General features: G+C 41.9%; 1 protein-coding gene across 6 annotated transcripts in view; it reads left to right on the top strand.

The window, feature by feature from the left end:
- Positions 1-16184, top strand: part of ALPK1 (alpha kinase 1) — a 195214-nt gene that overhangs the window by 89890 nt on the left and 89140 nt on the right. For all 6 annotated transcript variants that reach the window (XM_044301796.1, XM_044301770.1, XM_044301788.1 and 3 more), the window contains one exon: positions 11493-11647. In XM_044301796.1, coding sequence (XP_044157731.1) covers positions 11493-11647 — 155 coding nt within the window. The remainder of the gene's footprint in view (positions 1-11492; positions 11648-16184) is intronic.

Raw genomic sequence — 16184 nt, 5'->3', positions numbered from 1 at the left:
GCAGACACCCGCTTGGTATGCCCACCACCATATGACATACAGTACATATACGTTACATTACATTATAAGGCATTGGCAATTATTGTATTGTGATTGTCCATATTGCCTCCTTTGCTGGCTTGATTAATTTTTCAATCATATTATACACAGCTTGTATCCAGGGGTTTTGGCCACCACTGCAGCGCACATACGGGGTGGCTGGGAGGGGAGCTGCTGCGCATGCGTGCCTATGCATGCTCCCACAATCCCGGTCACCAGAGAGGCCGGCACTTTTTCCTATAGTGTGCAAGCACAGCCACTGATGCTGGATTGCTGGGTGGTCATAACCCCTGGATACAAGCAATGTATCATGTTATGGAAAAATGGATCAAGCCAGAAAAGGAGTCAATATGGACAATCACAATACATTAGTAAGTGTCTTGTATTAACATTGTCTACATGATAAATGTCATTTGCTGAAGTGAGACAAACCCTTTAAAACCCCATACCTCTGGACATGCTTCAAAAATCTAACATGAGATGCATGTATTAGAATTTTATGGGTTTTAGGCTACTTTCACATTTGCGTTTGGTGCGGATCCGTCATGGATCTGCACAGACGGATCAGCACTGATAATACAACCGCATGCATCTGTTTGTATTATCTTTAACATTTCCAAAACGGATCCGTCTTGAACACCATTAAAAGTCAATGGGGGACGGATCCGTTTTCTATTGTGCCATATTGTGTCAGTGAAAACAGATCCGTCCCCATTGACTTACACTGTGTGTCAGGACGGATCCGTTTGCCTCCACATCGTCAAGCGGACACCAAAACACTGCAAGCAGCGTTTTGGTGTTCGCCTCCAGAGCGGAATGGAGGCGGAACGGAGGCAAACTAATGCATTCTGAACGGATCCTTATCCATTCTGAATGCATTAGGGCAAAACTGATCCGTTTTGGACCGCTTGTGAGAGCCTTGAACGGATCTCACAAACGGAAACTAAAACGCCAGTGTGAAAGTAGCCTTAATAAATTCATGCACATAGACTGTTCTCCAAACATTCTCTACTTGTTTAGTGAAATGTAAGATATGTAAATGTTTTATACAGATATGACACCAAGCAGTTAGGGTGCTGACACATGATCAGATTTTTTTATGCAGTTTTTTAATCCAAATTTAAAGGGATTCTGTCACCAGGTTTCACCCCTGTCAGCTAAACATATGCTGATGTTCAGGACCTCATCACGATTCCTAATGTGGGCTTCTAAATGTGATTTGTAGCCTTATTTTGCTTAAAAACAGCTTTTACTAAACTGTCATTCAAAGAAATAAGGTGCCCGAGGGGATGTCAATGGATCCAAGCTGCCGGTCGCACCCGCCGCCGTTCGTGCCCAGCGCCGCCTTTCCAGACTTCTGCGCCGCCTCCTAACCCTCTGTGCCGCCTCTCGCTCTCTCTCCCCCCTCCTCCTGCTGAAGGATCCCGCGCATCCAGGGGTTGAGCGAAGTGCCGGCGCATGCGCACTTCGCTGTAAGAAGCCAAATTGAGAAATCCGCACGGGCGCATCAGGCAGAACCCTGTGCACACGCGCGGACTTCTCCATTTGGCTTCTTACAGCGAAGTGCGCATGCGTCGGCACTTCGCTCAACCCCTGGATGCGCGAGATCTTACAGCAGGAGGAGGGGGGAGGGAGGGAGAGCGAGAGGCGGCACAGAGGGTTAGAAGGCGGCGCAGAAGTCTGGAAAGGCGGCGCTGGGTACGAACGGCGGCGGGTGCGGCCGGCAGCTTGGATCCATTGACATCCCCTTGGGCACCTTATTTCTTTGAATGACAGGTTAGTAAAAGCTGTTTTTTAGCAAAATAAGGCTACAGATCACATTTAGAAGCCCACATTGGGAATCGTGATGAGGCCCTGAACATCAGCATATGTTTAGCTGACAGGGGTGAAACCTGGTGACAGAATACCTTTAAGAATGGATCTGGAAGTAGAGAAGGTATAAAGTACAGATAGAGTTAGATAGTAATGATGCCAGCCAGAAGGAAGCTTAACAGGAACAGGAAGCACTGATATAAAGCCGAGCACCAGAGCAAAGAACTTTAAGGAAGCAAGGTCCCCCTTTAACCTCCCCTCCGCAATGCACTCTGCTGTTTGCTGGTGGCCCTATTGAGTATTGGAAACATTTAGGGGAGCCCCTTTAGCAGACATAGATATATGAAAACGTAGACAAAGTTAAAGGGGTTAGCCAATTTATAGAAAAACTTGCAGGCTAGCCAGTAGCATAGCCTTTAAAGCACTCTTTAAAGTTTGTGGTTCGTGGGAGCAGCCATGGACCCCATGAGAGCCTTGGGCCACCACCCAAACCCCTCTTATAAACCTACATGTGAGCAGACGTGTGGAGACGTGAGGGGAGACCTATTCCTGACTGCGGCTCTGTCTCTACAACCAAAAATCTTTGCCTGACTGCCGCCTCTCTTCATGAACTCTGGCTGCAGCTAAGTGCTCTCCGTGATCTTCCAATGGTGGCAAGTTACTCTAGTGTGTGTGCATTTAAGTAAAAGTGAACATGTGTGTAAAAAGAGTCAGATGTTTGGGGCATATTTACTGGATGTGTAACTTAGGCTAGACTCACTATCTTTTCAAATGTATCTAGGTACAGTTGAAACCAGAAGTTTACATACACTATATAAAAAGACACATATGCATATTTTTCTCAATATCTGACATGAAATCAGAATAAACCTTTCCTGTTTTTGGTCAATTAGGATTACCTGTCACGGACACTTCTGTGACAGGGGCCAGAAGATCAGAGAGACTGGCAACATGTGGGTTAATCTGAATGCTTCCTTGTGGATCATTTGTGTCTGTGTTGTTTTGGTAATGACCACACCTCTGGCAAGTGTTGTTGGTTTGGTAATTTAACTTCCCCTATTTATTACTGCTTACCCCTTCAAGGGGTGTGGTTTATAGCTCCAGTTTCTGGACTCTGGACTAGCTGGTTGTTGGTTCTCGGTTGAGCTCCTGGCACTGCCTTAGCTCCACGTGAAGTTAAGTGTCGTCTTTCCTATTTGTATTTTATTTGTTGTATTCCCCTGTCTGTTGTATCCAGGCCTGAGGGAGAATCCTGTTCATCCTGCTGGTGAAGGAATAGGTTGTCTCAAGTCCTGTAGCTATACCAGGGCCCTACAGGGTGTGTTAGGGCTCTAGGTTCCTGTGTATGAATTTTCCTACCATCAAGGTCGGTTCATACTGATAGTCAGGACTTGGATTAGGGTTGTTCTAGGAGATGACCTTCTCCTTTACCCTAGTTTCCAGGCCTCGTTCTTTTCCTCTTCCCTCCTGTGCTCGTTGTGGAGTTTTCCACCCACATCGCATCCGTGACATTACCATAATTATTATTATTTGCCAAATGCCAGAATAATAAGAGAGAGAATGTTTTAAGGCATTTTTATTATTTTTTGCAATGTCAAAAGTTTACATACACTAAAATGACTATGCCCATTCTGGACTGCCCATGTGATGATGCCATGTGTTTGGAAGGTTCTGTTAGGTTTGTTGGCAACATCTGCGTTAATTAGAGACACGCCTGTGGATGTATTTAAATGCACACCTGAAACACACTGCTTCTTTGTGTAGCATCATGGCAAAATGTAAAGAAATCAGCTGAGATATCAGGAAGAGAATTGTGGACAAGTCTGGCTCAACCTTGAGTGCAATTTCAAGATACCTGAAGGTGCCTTATTCATTTGTACAAACAATTATACGCAAGTACAAACAAGATGGGAATGTCCAGCCATCATACCGCTCAGGAAGTAGACGGGTTCTGTGTCCCAGAGATGAATGTGCTTTGGTCCGACATGTGCATATCAACCCAAGAACAAAAGCAAAAGACCTTGTAAAGATGATGGCGGAAGCTGGAAAGATTGTGTCAATATCCACAGTGAAACGAGTACTGTATCAACATGGGCTGAAAGGCCACTCTGCCAGGAAGAAGCCATTACTCCAAAAGAAACATAAAAAAGCCAGATTAATGTTTGCAAATGCACATAGGAACAAAGACCTACATTTTTGGAGACATGTGGTCTGACGAAACTAAAATGGAACTTTTTGGCCATAATGACCATCGTTACGTTTGGAGGAAAAAGGGAGAAGCTTGGAAGCCTAAGAACACCATCCCAACTGTGAAACACGGGGTTGGCAGCATCATGTTGTGGGGTTGTTTTGCTGCAGGAGGGACTGGTGCACTTCACAAAATAGATGGCACCATGAGGAAAGAAGATTATGTGGAAATACTGAAGCAACATCTCAAGACATCAGCCAGGAAGTTAAAGCTTGGGCGGAAATGGGTCTTCCAAATGGACAATGACCCGAAGCATACTGCGACACTGGTTACAAAGTGGCTTAAGGATAACAAAGTCAATGTTTTGGAGTGGCCATCGCAAAGGCCTTATCTCAATCCTATTGAAAATTTATGGGCAAAGCTGAAAAGGCTGGTGCGAGCAAGGCGACCAACAAACATGGCTCAGTTGCACCAGTTTTGTCAGGAGGAATGGGCCCAAATTCCGACCAACTATTGTGAGAAGCTTGTGGAAGGATATTCCAAACGTTTGACCCAAGTCTTACAATTTAAGGGCAATAGTACCAAATATTAATGAAATGTATGTAAACTTTTGACTTTGCAGAAAGTAATAAAAATGCCTTAAAATATTCTCTCTCTCTCTCTCTTTCTTTCTCTCTGATTATTCTGGCATTTGGCAAATAATAATAATTATGGTAATCCTAATTGACCAAAAACAGGAAAGGTTTATTCTGATTTCATGTCAGATATTGAGAAAAACATACATATGTGTCTTTTTATATAGTGTATGTAAACTTCTGTTTTAAACTGTATATACAGTATATTCTGTTTTTGATGGATCTTTTTTTGTTTTGCTTTATTTATGTTTTACAATGGTAGTGGAGAAATATTTGTTATATATGATACATTTACTCTGTATCTGACAGGGTCAAAACATGGCCTGGTACCATATCTATACAGTAAGCTTGGTTCACATACCAAATATATGTGATACAGTTGGTTCTGCTCTCTTATCTATGTAGTATGCTTGGTTCAAATTCTGTATCTATGTAGTAAGTTTTGTTCTAGTTTCATATCTATGTAATAAGCTTGGCTCTGGTTCTGTATCTATGATGTAAGTTGGTCCTTTTAAAACCTTAGACTGGTAGGAGAACTGCAATCTTCATACAACCATACAGCCTTAATCTGTAAAGGTTATGAGGTATTGAAGATAAAGTGGGCTGGCCAGTCAAGGGGTGAGGAGTTGTTGCACTATTACAGTTACTGAAGATATTAACATGAGGGTTCAAAAGGGGCAACATACTTATTATTAAAGATAAGGGGGATGTTAATGAGCTGCTCCATAACACTTATTGAAGATGTGGATTGAGGGGTAGACTGCAATGGAAGTTATGAGTTGCACCATAATCTTTATTGAACATATTAAAGGTGAAAGAGTAGGGCTTGGAGAGCTGGTACAATGTAAAGGCCTGTATTCTAGGAGAGTGTAGCTTTGGGAAAGTGCACTGTACTTTAAAATATGTTTTTTTGCATTATTATAACAGTTAAACAATAATTATTTTGTTTGAAAGTTGCAACAATGACTATTATATATTTATTTTACCATTCTTAAGCTATTTTGTAAACATTTAACTGATCACTTCTTTGGGGGTACTGGGAGGGAACTTTTTTGTCACTAGGGGGTACTTGGCATGAAAAGGTTGAGAAACACTGCTTTAAGGAATCTTCAAACTCACTGGTCCCTTGCTATATGTTCATGAGACAGATTTTGAAAATCTGCCTACAAAATTCAGTGCAGAATTTGTGCCTTTTTTTCCAGTGAATTTTTTTTAACTAGTGAGTGTTTACTTTGATACAAAAACTTCAATACAATAAAAAAAAGTTATGGGTCTTGGGATGTGACAATGCAATTGTGGAAAAGTAGTAAAACGCAAAAAAAAAAACTATATGTATTTATTATCACTATAATTGTACTGACCCAAAGAATAAAGTTATCATACTATTTATGCTGCAAAGTGAATGTCACAAAATTTACGTAAAAACTCTAACCATATTGATGGTTTTTCCCATCCCCTTAGAAAGAGTTAATAAAATGAGTTATGTGTACCCCAAAATGGTGCCACTATAAACTACAACTTGTCCTGCAAAAAACAAGCCTTAATGCAGCTACTGTACATTGACAGAAAAATAAAAAAGTTATACTATAGCTCTTAGAATGCGACAATGAAAAAAAAGACCCCAAATGCCTACAGGTCACGGCGACTTGGTGTCATTGTCATACTTTTGCTTTTGTGTATAATTGTCTTGAATAGCATATAGTATATACCAGTTATGGTGTTTTATCTTTACAATATGAATTCAGCTTTATGGTATCTATATAGAAAACATTCAAAAAGGATGAGGACTGTCTCTCTACGTACTTCACCCATAATGGGCACTTGTGTGTCACTTTTATTCTCTCTGCCTAGCCATGCAGAGACAGAACAGTTCATGGAGCTGTGTGCACAGGAAGAATTTCCTCTCATGTCTCTATTTTTCTTTTCAGACCTCAGGCCGGCCAGTAGACCTTCTTTGCCTTAGGCATTTTCATTTGGATTCTTGTCCTCAGTGAAAATTGCTCTTTAGGAAGCATATCTGTCATACTTCTTGTATCACTGCTCATTTTGGGTGGTCTGTTTGATAGCCTATGAAAAACAATCTGCTTATTCTCCTTTGATTGCATGAGTTGTTACAGGGCATCAGTGCCATAAATATTCAAGGAAAATCGGCATATGACTTTAAGGGCTAGAAAAAAGTTGTACCTTTTGAAGATATTGTGCATCATGTTACAAAGGAAAATCCATAAAGCTGTATCTATGAGATAGACATATCAATCAAGGATATAGACTGTGCCATTTAAGATTTGATAGTACAGCTGTTGTACTAGTTTTTGGTTTAGTTAACTTTTAGTAACGTGTGTACAGAGCCTCTTTGGTGACCTACAGAGTGCCTACAGCTGGCACTGTAGAGATATAGGCACACGTGTAGCACTGTTTGGCGCTTCTGTAGATAACCATATTAGTCCTTTTTCACACGTTCGGTATTTGACTAGTTTTTGTATCAGTATTTGTGAGTTCAAACCAGGAGTGGCATCTACAGAGAGAAAAAGGATAGTGGAACGATTTCTACATCTTCTTTGATTGAACCCACTCCTGGCTTTGGCTTGCAAATTGTACATAATAATACCAAATTATTTGATGGAGCATAGGGGGGCATATAGTATGGCTCCATATACTTCTGTAAGAGTGGCTTCACTAACAAAATCTTATATTTCACAGAATTTGCCTGCACATTAAAGTTCAAGGCTATATATATATATATATATGTGTGTGTAAGGTAGAAATGGCTTAGTTTCCCATAGCAACCAATCAGATTCCACTTTTCATTTTTCACAGCTCATTTGCAAAATGAAAGGTGGAATCTGATTGGGCAGCTACTAAGCCAGTTCTACTTTACACCAGTTTGATAAATCTCCCCCATGGACTTGGAAATCTGAAGGTCTCTAAGCTACAAGATGAAGGAACACAGTGATTTTAGTAGCCTAGGACCTCCACCTATACAGTCATCTATCTCCATGACATGTCATTAGAGGCATACAAAGATTCGGTAGTATTTTTAAAGTATTAATAGAGCCAGGTATTATAGGGATTGCTGAACACGTCACAGGACCTCAATGAAGAAGGTAGTTTCTCGGCCAGTGTTTCATATGATCCATCTTGCTGCAGATTGACAAAAGGATTCACCTTGGTGAGGGATTCAGTGATGGCGCAGATTGTGCGGGCAATTGCACCCAATATTTTTCCTGTATAATCTGGTTTAGTACTGCTTTTTTTTTTTTTTTGTGTAGAATGACATCTCAGTGTAATAGCATCTCAAGTTCTTCTAACTGTAGTTTAAATTCTAACATATGATTGGATTAAACAAAACCAAACTTGGACAAAATGACAGCCAGGTAAGTGCAAAGTGGGCTGCGTGGAACATATTAAGACAAACAAATGGATGGAGCTAATTCTACCTAAATGCATCATTTAAGGGTGTGCCAAATTGTGCTGCACCCTCTCCATTATGACACATTTATCATTTTTAAAACCAGCTAGAGGCTAATTGACCATTATAGTATTATGAATAATTTTATTTTTCTTGGTGAGTTATTTACTGAAGTGGACAAATGAGAGCCTCAAATGGTTGCAGACAGATTCTCTTACCTTATTTAACCTTGTCTTTCAATCTGTGCATTTCATGTGACACTGTATTCTATACTATATTCTACGATGTGCAGTTATTTTTCTTTCATGTGCATGCATATCTTGCTCATGTTTACTTCCATAATTAACCATCATTTTGCTATCATATGCTTGTACCCCATAAATTGTCCATTATGTCCATGCACAAGGAATCACCCACTTAGAGTAGCTACAATAGGTTACATCCTGGCGCTGTTTGCTCATGCATGGTGGCTATATAAGTGGATGTGTATCTTGCTGCCAAATTCACTAACAGGACCTTTATTTACTGTAACTTTACACGCCTAAATGGGTTTTCTGAAGTCACAATATTGATAGGAAGAACAGTCAACATCAGATTGAAGGGATTCCTTTTCATACCCCAGCCTGTTTGAAGGGCTCATTATTGAAAACTGTTGGAAAGCCTTTTTATTGATTATAGTGGTCCATAGACCAGAACGCTGCACCCTTAGTAAAGGCTGTTCTGTGCTTTGTAATGTTGTCCTATTCAAGTTTAATACCCAGAACAACCAGTACTAACTGTGACCAGTGCAGACTGGGCCCGGAGAGTTCTTAAAACAGCTGATTGGTGCGGGTTCTGAAAGCTGGACACCCTCCGATCTAATATTGTCATCTCAGAAATTTATTTAAACCTGAATAGCAATAAAAAAGCAGAAGGTGGAGAAAAGAATGGCGTTCATAGGGTTAGAATGTACAGACTTTATGCAGTATGCAAATCTAGATCAAGGAGGCTCACAAGTTGTGCAATGAAAATGTAGGTGGGTGAATGCAGCCAGTGCCCAAATCTCCTCGTCTTGAGTGCCAACCAACTTGGAGTGAGAAAGCAGTAACAGTATAGCAGTTTGTACCCAGAAACATGTATGGGAGACCTGGAATATTAAAGGATTGCTTGGATTTCTTCTTGCTGGGAATTATCCTTAATTATCCTGATGCCAAGTACCGTGTGACTGGTCTTTAAAGGGACACAGACAGACCCAATAATCATATTTAGGTGTATATATGAGAGTACAGGTCTTCTAAAGTGTATTAAAATCATATAAGTATCCCCCCTGTCCACTTTATAAATACAGTAAACTGAAGTTTTATAACCTGGTAGAAGCATCTTCATTCTGCCCAAGGGGCGGCGTTTCATCTCCACTTGCGCCCAGCCAGCCGCCCCCCAACTGCCGTTTTGAAGCGCCGCCCAGCTCATCAATATTCACTTCGCTGGGCGGCTACTACTGTCCCCGACTGCACAAGATCCGGCGCATGCCCAATACAATCCTATGGGCATCGGCCTCCGTCTTATCTTCAGCGCATGCGCCTGGCACCCTCACTGGCCAGGATCACATCGCGCCTGCGTTCAGTCAGCATCTTCGAGGCCGCTTTAGCCTCTTCGGTATGCGCATGCGCCGGGCACTGTTCAGAGCAGCGCCTCAGAGCGCTGCTCTCTTACACCTCAGAATGGGTTAATACTAGAGGCCGATGCCCATAGGATTGTATTGGGCATGCGCCGGATCTTGTGCAGTCGGGGACAGTAGTAGCCGCCCAGCAAAGTGAATATTGATGAGCTGGGCGGCTCTTCAAAACGGCAGTTGGGGGGCGGCTGGCTGGGCGCAAGTGGAGATGAAACGCCGCCCCTTGGGCAGAATGAAGACGCTTCTACCAGGTTATAAAACTTCAGTTTACTGTATTTATAAGGTGGACAGGGGGGATACTTATATGATTTTAATACACTTTAGAAGACCTGTACTGTCATATATATACCTAAATATGATTATTGGGCCTATCAGTGTCCCTTTAAAGTTGCTTTAAACATAGAGAAAAGTGCTACCATGAAATTAACTGTTACCCTATGAGGAAGTTACTTAGGTTGTGGATGTGATAGTAGCAGAGCCTAACTCGCCTATATTAGAATTCATAACTTACACTATCCAGACAGTTCAGCTGGGCTCCCTTAATGCAGTCTTCTCTGTTGTCCTGCATTTTGGCATCTGAGTTTTTGTTTGGGACATTAGTGCAAATATACTGTACAGTGCATGGTGTGAAAACTATGCTACTCAGGGGGCCAACCATCATAGTGCCACACAGGCTACACCTAACAAGCAGGTACTGTTGAGATATTTATCTCAGCTTCTAGAAGAATTCTGAATACATAAGAATCACAATACACAACTTAATACAACACATACAACTCATGCACAGCTTTTAGGTAAACGGGTAAATATTGTAGACTTGTATATGACCATAAATGTTAGGACATGAATATCATACCTTGAAGGGGTTGTCTAATATAATGAAAGCATGCCCAGCAACAGTAAATGTGATAAAATAACAAAATAAGTAATAGTTACCATTTTCTCCCCTGCTACCTTGTTATGGAGGTGGTCCGTGCCCACCACCGCATTTCTCTTGCTGGTGGTCATGACCGTCTCTGTGCTCACTCGCTCCAGGGCACTGTCCTGCTGGCAATGCCTCTCGCTGCCTGTAGGACATGCGTGTGCTCTCTACGGCTCTTAAAGGACCCTAACCTACCCCTGCCTATGCCTGGCTACCCTAGGATACTTAAGGCACTTTCCTCTATAGGAAAGTGCCTGAACAATAGATTCTAGAACGCTAGTTTCCTGCAAAGGTGTACCGTTAGCTACTTTGCCTGTCCATTTACCGACTTCTGCCTGACTTTTTTGTATTTGACCCTTCACTGCCTGACCTGACTGTTTTATTACATTTACTATTGCTGGGCATGTTTTCCTCTAACTTGGACAACCCCTTAAAGCTATACTGTGAAGTGCTACACTTGAAAACATTGTCGTTTTAGTAGGTGAAAATAGATTTTTCTTTCTCCTATTGATCACAGAGTAGATGGGTTTACTTCCTTTTGAAAGTATGTTTGTCTCCACTCACTCAGTTATCTCAATGCTTTACTTCCCATTAAAAACCTATTTAATGGCCGATTGCTCTAGCTTACCTTGAGGGCACAAGTAAATAGTCACTCAGTTGACAGACAATTTCTTATTATCAGTGTTGTGGTTGAAGGCAGCTATGTGTAGCAAGTGCACAAAGGTATATGGGAAAATGAGGTAGTTTCATATGGTGTGCATACCACAACATAACAGATGAGTCTTGTCATTACGTAAAGGAGATATCTTTACATGTGCTTTGACCTTTTCCAGCTTCGCTCCCAGTCGATCTGAAGACCCTTATCCAGGAGGCAAAGGAAATGAAGTGGCCATTTGTACCAGAAAGGTGGCAATACAAACAGGATGTGGGCCCAGAAGACAAAACAAACCTTCAAGACCTTATTAACCCAAGACTGCAAGACTTACTGGTATGGATGACATAGCCTGCTTATATCAATTTGACATGTATGCATGCGTGGCAAACCTCTTAAATCAATCTCAGGTAACACTTTGGCCCACATTTATTAATCCATTTGCGATATTCTTTTTTTATGTGTCTTACCTGTACCCCAAAATATTAACTCTTCACATTTCACTGAACATACACATCAATCATGGTGTGAATAGTGCATTAGATATGCAGTTTGCTGAATAGGTTAAAGTGGTTGGCCAAAAAATTAAAACGGAGCAGAGCCTGGAGGAGAGGTGTAAACCGATAAAAGAAAGCCACTTATCTTATGACGGTCCTGTGACCCAGCCCAGCAGCCCCCATTACCGCTAGACCACAAGTGATGGTGTGCAGTTCCTACTAATGTGGCCACTGCAGTCAATCATTGGTCTCAGCAGTCAAGTGTACCAGACCAGCACAGTTGGGGGCATGACATAAAGTTTCTCTATACCTATAGGCTGTTTAACGGGAATGTCAGCGACAAAATGCACTATAAACTGCAAGCATTACCTTGCAGATGTTGTCATCATGTTTCTAAAGATCTTTTTGCCTTAGATGTTGGATGCGCCTGATTGCTGAAAAAGGTTTCATTTTCCAGCAGACTGTATGTAAAACAGGTTCTTGAAGTCAAGGTGGCAGCGGCTTTCTTGCTTGAATTCAAGCTTGCCACTTCTGTTTCCCTTTGCATTAGATTGACGGCCTTTGGTATACTTTCAGGTATACTTTCATCCTCAGATCTTGTGCATGCTCTGTCTGATCATGTTTCCGGCGACTGCGCATTGATCCCCACTGCAGTCTACTTGACTTCTTGCTTGGCACAAGACTGAGATCTGTGGATAAAATTGTGCCTGAAAGTATACCAAACATTAGGGTAACTAGTGTTCCCTCTAAGCTGTGCATTCTGAAAAGGAAAGGGTTTAAGTTAAAATCACATGGGATTTAACAAGTCCAATAACAGTTTTACTTGCTGCATAGTTTGGAATATTTAACTCTTTCAGTTCTAAAGAACACAGCTTAGAGGGATTGGTAACTACTGAGCTTTTGAGTCTACCACTGGATGCAAGAGAAGGTGGACCACAGTTAAACAGCAGAGGGCGCTACTAGAGAGGAAAATAATGTACACAAAAAGCTGAACAGTATTTTTATTGCATGTACAGTACAGACCAAAAGTTTGGACACACCTTCTCATTCAAAGAGTTTTCTTTATTTTCATGACTATGAAAATTGTAGATTCACACTGAAGGCATCAAAACTATGAATTAACACATGTGAATTATATACATAACAAAAAAGTGTGAAACAACTGAAAATATGTCTTATTCTAGGTTCTTCAAAGTAGCCACCTTTTGCTTTGATTACTGCTTTGCACACTCTTGGCATTCTCATGATGAGCTTCAAGAATTAGTCACCTGAAATGGTCTTTCAACAGTCTTGAAGGAGTTCCCAGAGATGCTTAGCACTTGTTGGCCCTTGTGCCTTCACTCTGCGGTCCAGCTCACCCCAAACCATCTTGATTGGGTTCAGGTCCGGTGACTGTGGAGGCCAGGTCAAATAGCCCTTACACAGCCTGGAGGTGTGTTTGGGGTCATTGTCCTGTTGAAAAATAAATGATGGTCCAACTAAATGCAAACCGGATGGAATAGCATGCCGCTGCAAGATGCTGTGGTAGCCATGCTGGTTCAGTATGCCTTCAATTTTGAATAAATCCCCAACAGTGTCACCAGCAAAGCACCCCCACACCATCACACCTCTTCCTTCATGCTTCACGGTGGTAGCCAGGCATTTAGAGTCCATCCGTTCACCTTTTCTGCGTCGCACAAAGACACGGTGGTTGGAACCAAAGATTTCAAATTTGGACTCATCAGACCAAAGCACAGATTTCCACTGGTCTAATGTCCATTCCTTGTGTTCTTTCGCCCAAACAAGTCTCTTCTGCTTGTTGCCTGTACTTAGCAGTGGTTTCCTAGCAGATATTCTACCATGAAGGCCTGATTCACACAGTCTCCTCTTAACAGTTGTTCTAGAGATGTGTCTGCTGCTAGAACTCTGTGTGGCATTGACCTGGTCTCTAATCCGAGCTGCTGTTAACCTGCGATTTCTGAGGCTGGTGACTCGGATGAACTTATCCTCCGCAGCAGAGGTGACTCTTGGTCTTCCTTTCCTGGGGCGGTCTGCATGTGAGCCAGTTTCTTTGTAGCGCTTGATGGTTTTTGTGACTGCACTTGGGGACACTTTCAAAGTTTTCCCAATTTTTCAGACTGACTGACCTTCATTTCTTAAAGTAATGATGGCCACTCATTTTTCTTTACTTAGCTGCTTTTTTCTTGCCATAATACAAATTGTAACAGTCTATTCAGTAGGACTATCAGCTGTGTATCCACCTGACTTCTCCACAACGCAACTGATGGTCCCAACCCCATTTATAAGGCAAGAAATCCCACTTATTAAACCTGACAGGGCACACCTGTGAAGTGAAAACCATTTCAGGTGACTACCTCTTGAAGCTCATCAAGAGAATGCCAAGAGTGTGCAAAGCAGTAATCAAAGCAAAAGGTGGCTACTTTGAAGAACCTTGAATATGACATATTTTCAGTTGTTTCACACTTTTTTGTTATGTATATAATTCCACACATTCCTCATTCATAGTTTTGATGCCTTCAGTGTGAATCTACAATTTTCATAGTCATGAAAATAAAGAAAACTCTTTGAATGAGAAGGTGTGTCCAAACTTTTGGTCTGTACTGTATATTGCACTAAAACTTCATTTGCATTCTCCCTGGCTAAGAGCGGTGCGCTCTAATTGGATGCGCTCACAGCCAGGGAGAAGAGAACCGCCCCCAGCGAAACTGCGAGTCTCCGCCTAGTATAACTGAGTTGGCTCATTATAATAGAAGGCGCCAAAATCAACGGGGCCAACAGCGTCTTTGGGAAAAAAAAAAGTGCCATGGCATCAGTGGGGGCTGCCCTATAAGGTAAGACCATAATTAGACTAGGGCTAAACTGATGAAAGGTCCTCTTTAAGTATTGCATAATAATTTAAAGCTACGCTGACCTTCTTTAGTGTCTAGTTATACGCTTTAAACTAATGGTGGCCGAGCACAATGTGATCACTTTTATCTTTTGTGTATGTGTGTGCATGACGTGCTTTAAGAAGGAAGCCAAACCCTTATATTTGGCTGATTATGTTGCAACATTAGACTAATTCTGTATTGTCATTTTATTTTGGGGGGGGGGGGGGGGGATTTGTGACCTTAGACAGAAATTTATGGCTGATTTTGACCTTTCCTGTGACCCCTGCAAAGCTTCTTAACTTAAAAGAGTACAGTCCTGATTCTCTCACAATGAGCACCTGCAGGAAGCACCCCAAGAAACCTGGATAGATGAGAGATTAATGTGGCTAGAATAGCAAAGCAGTGTTTTCCGTATTATGCCCTCTCCACAGGTAGATGGGACTTTTCTGAGATGATACCAATTATTTATTGCCGAAACATCTGTTGATAACTGCAGCTGCCCCTGTTAGACAAAGCACATCACAGGGTCACAGACTATAAGGACCTGAAATCCTTGCCTCATGCTAGTTTAAGACTATTCACCAAATCTCCTGCCTGTGTTCTGCACCCTTCCCCCTCGGACACAAGACCATGGGAAGTGTAAACGTTTCCTAGATGATCAACAAGGAGCTGCCTTCTCCTTCTCATACACTTTGAAGTATCATTTCATCCTTTGAACCAATTTATAGCTCACAGTTATTAAAGCATGCAGGGCCAAAAAAAAAGACAAGCCGCTTCACTGCCATTCATTGCACCAGGGAAACGTTGCACCTTTGACCCATAGATAATATAAAGTGTCAATTTTGCATCTATTTCATTATCATTAGTCATAGCAAGTTTTATTATACATATCTGTATAATAAGCCTATGTCGTCGATGACAGCTTTAAAAGCGTGCAGATGTATCATTGTAATTCATAAAATGCTTACTGCTTAGACATTGTCTCAACGTTACAAAGGCAAGGGTGCACCGTGCTATCGAAGGCTTTCCACGTTCCAACCTTTCTTATGTACAACTATCATCCCTTATGTTAATGTAACCACACTCTTACTACAGACCAGGGTTTGCAGTCTCATCCATTGGACTGTGTGTGTTAATACGGCCTACAAGCTTCTACAATATATCCTGATGTCTGCGAGAATACATATTGCCTCCAGTTGGAGGTCTCCTTCACTTTCTATGTCAGCAGTTTTTTTTTAGGGTCAACAGAATCTCAATAACCCGGGGTCCTCCAGCCACAACTCGTTGTCGGGTTGTTACTCATTGACGTGCCGGCGCGTCGTCCCACAAGAGCCGGGATTTCGCGTGAACGCGCGTGCGCACGCGTTCACAGCGACGCGCGGCTCACACGTTAATCTACAGCCTGCCAGCGATGATCATTCGCTGGCAGGTTGTAGATGTTAAAATAATCGCATCAGAAAGGTATATTAGACGCTGTTTTGTTAACAGCGTCTAATATACCTGCTA

This window comes from Bufo gargarizans, chromosome 1 (assembly GCF_014858855.1).
Source record: "Bufo gargarizans isolate SCDJY-AF-19 chromosome 1, ASM1485885v1, whole genome shotgun sequence".
NCBI lineage: Eukaryota > Metazoa > Chordata > Amphibia > Anura > Bufonidae > Bufo > Bufo gargarizans.
Note: the sequence above shows the minus strand (reverse complement) of the source record. Positions and strands in the feature narration are given on the sequence as shown.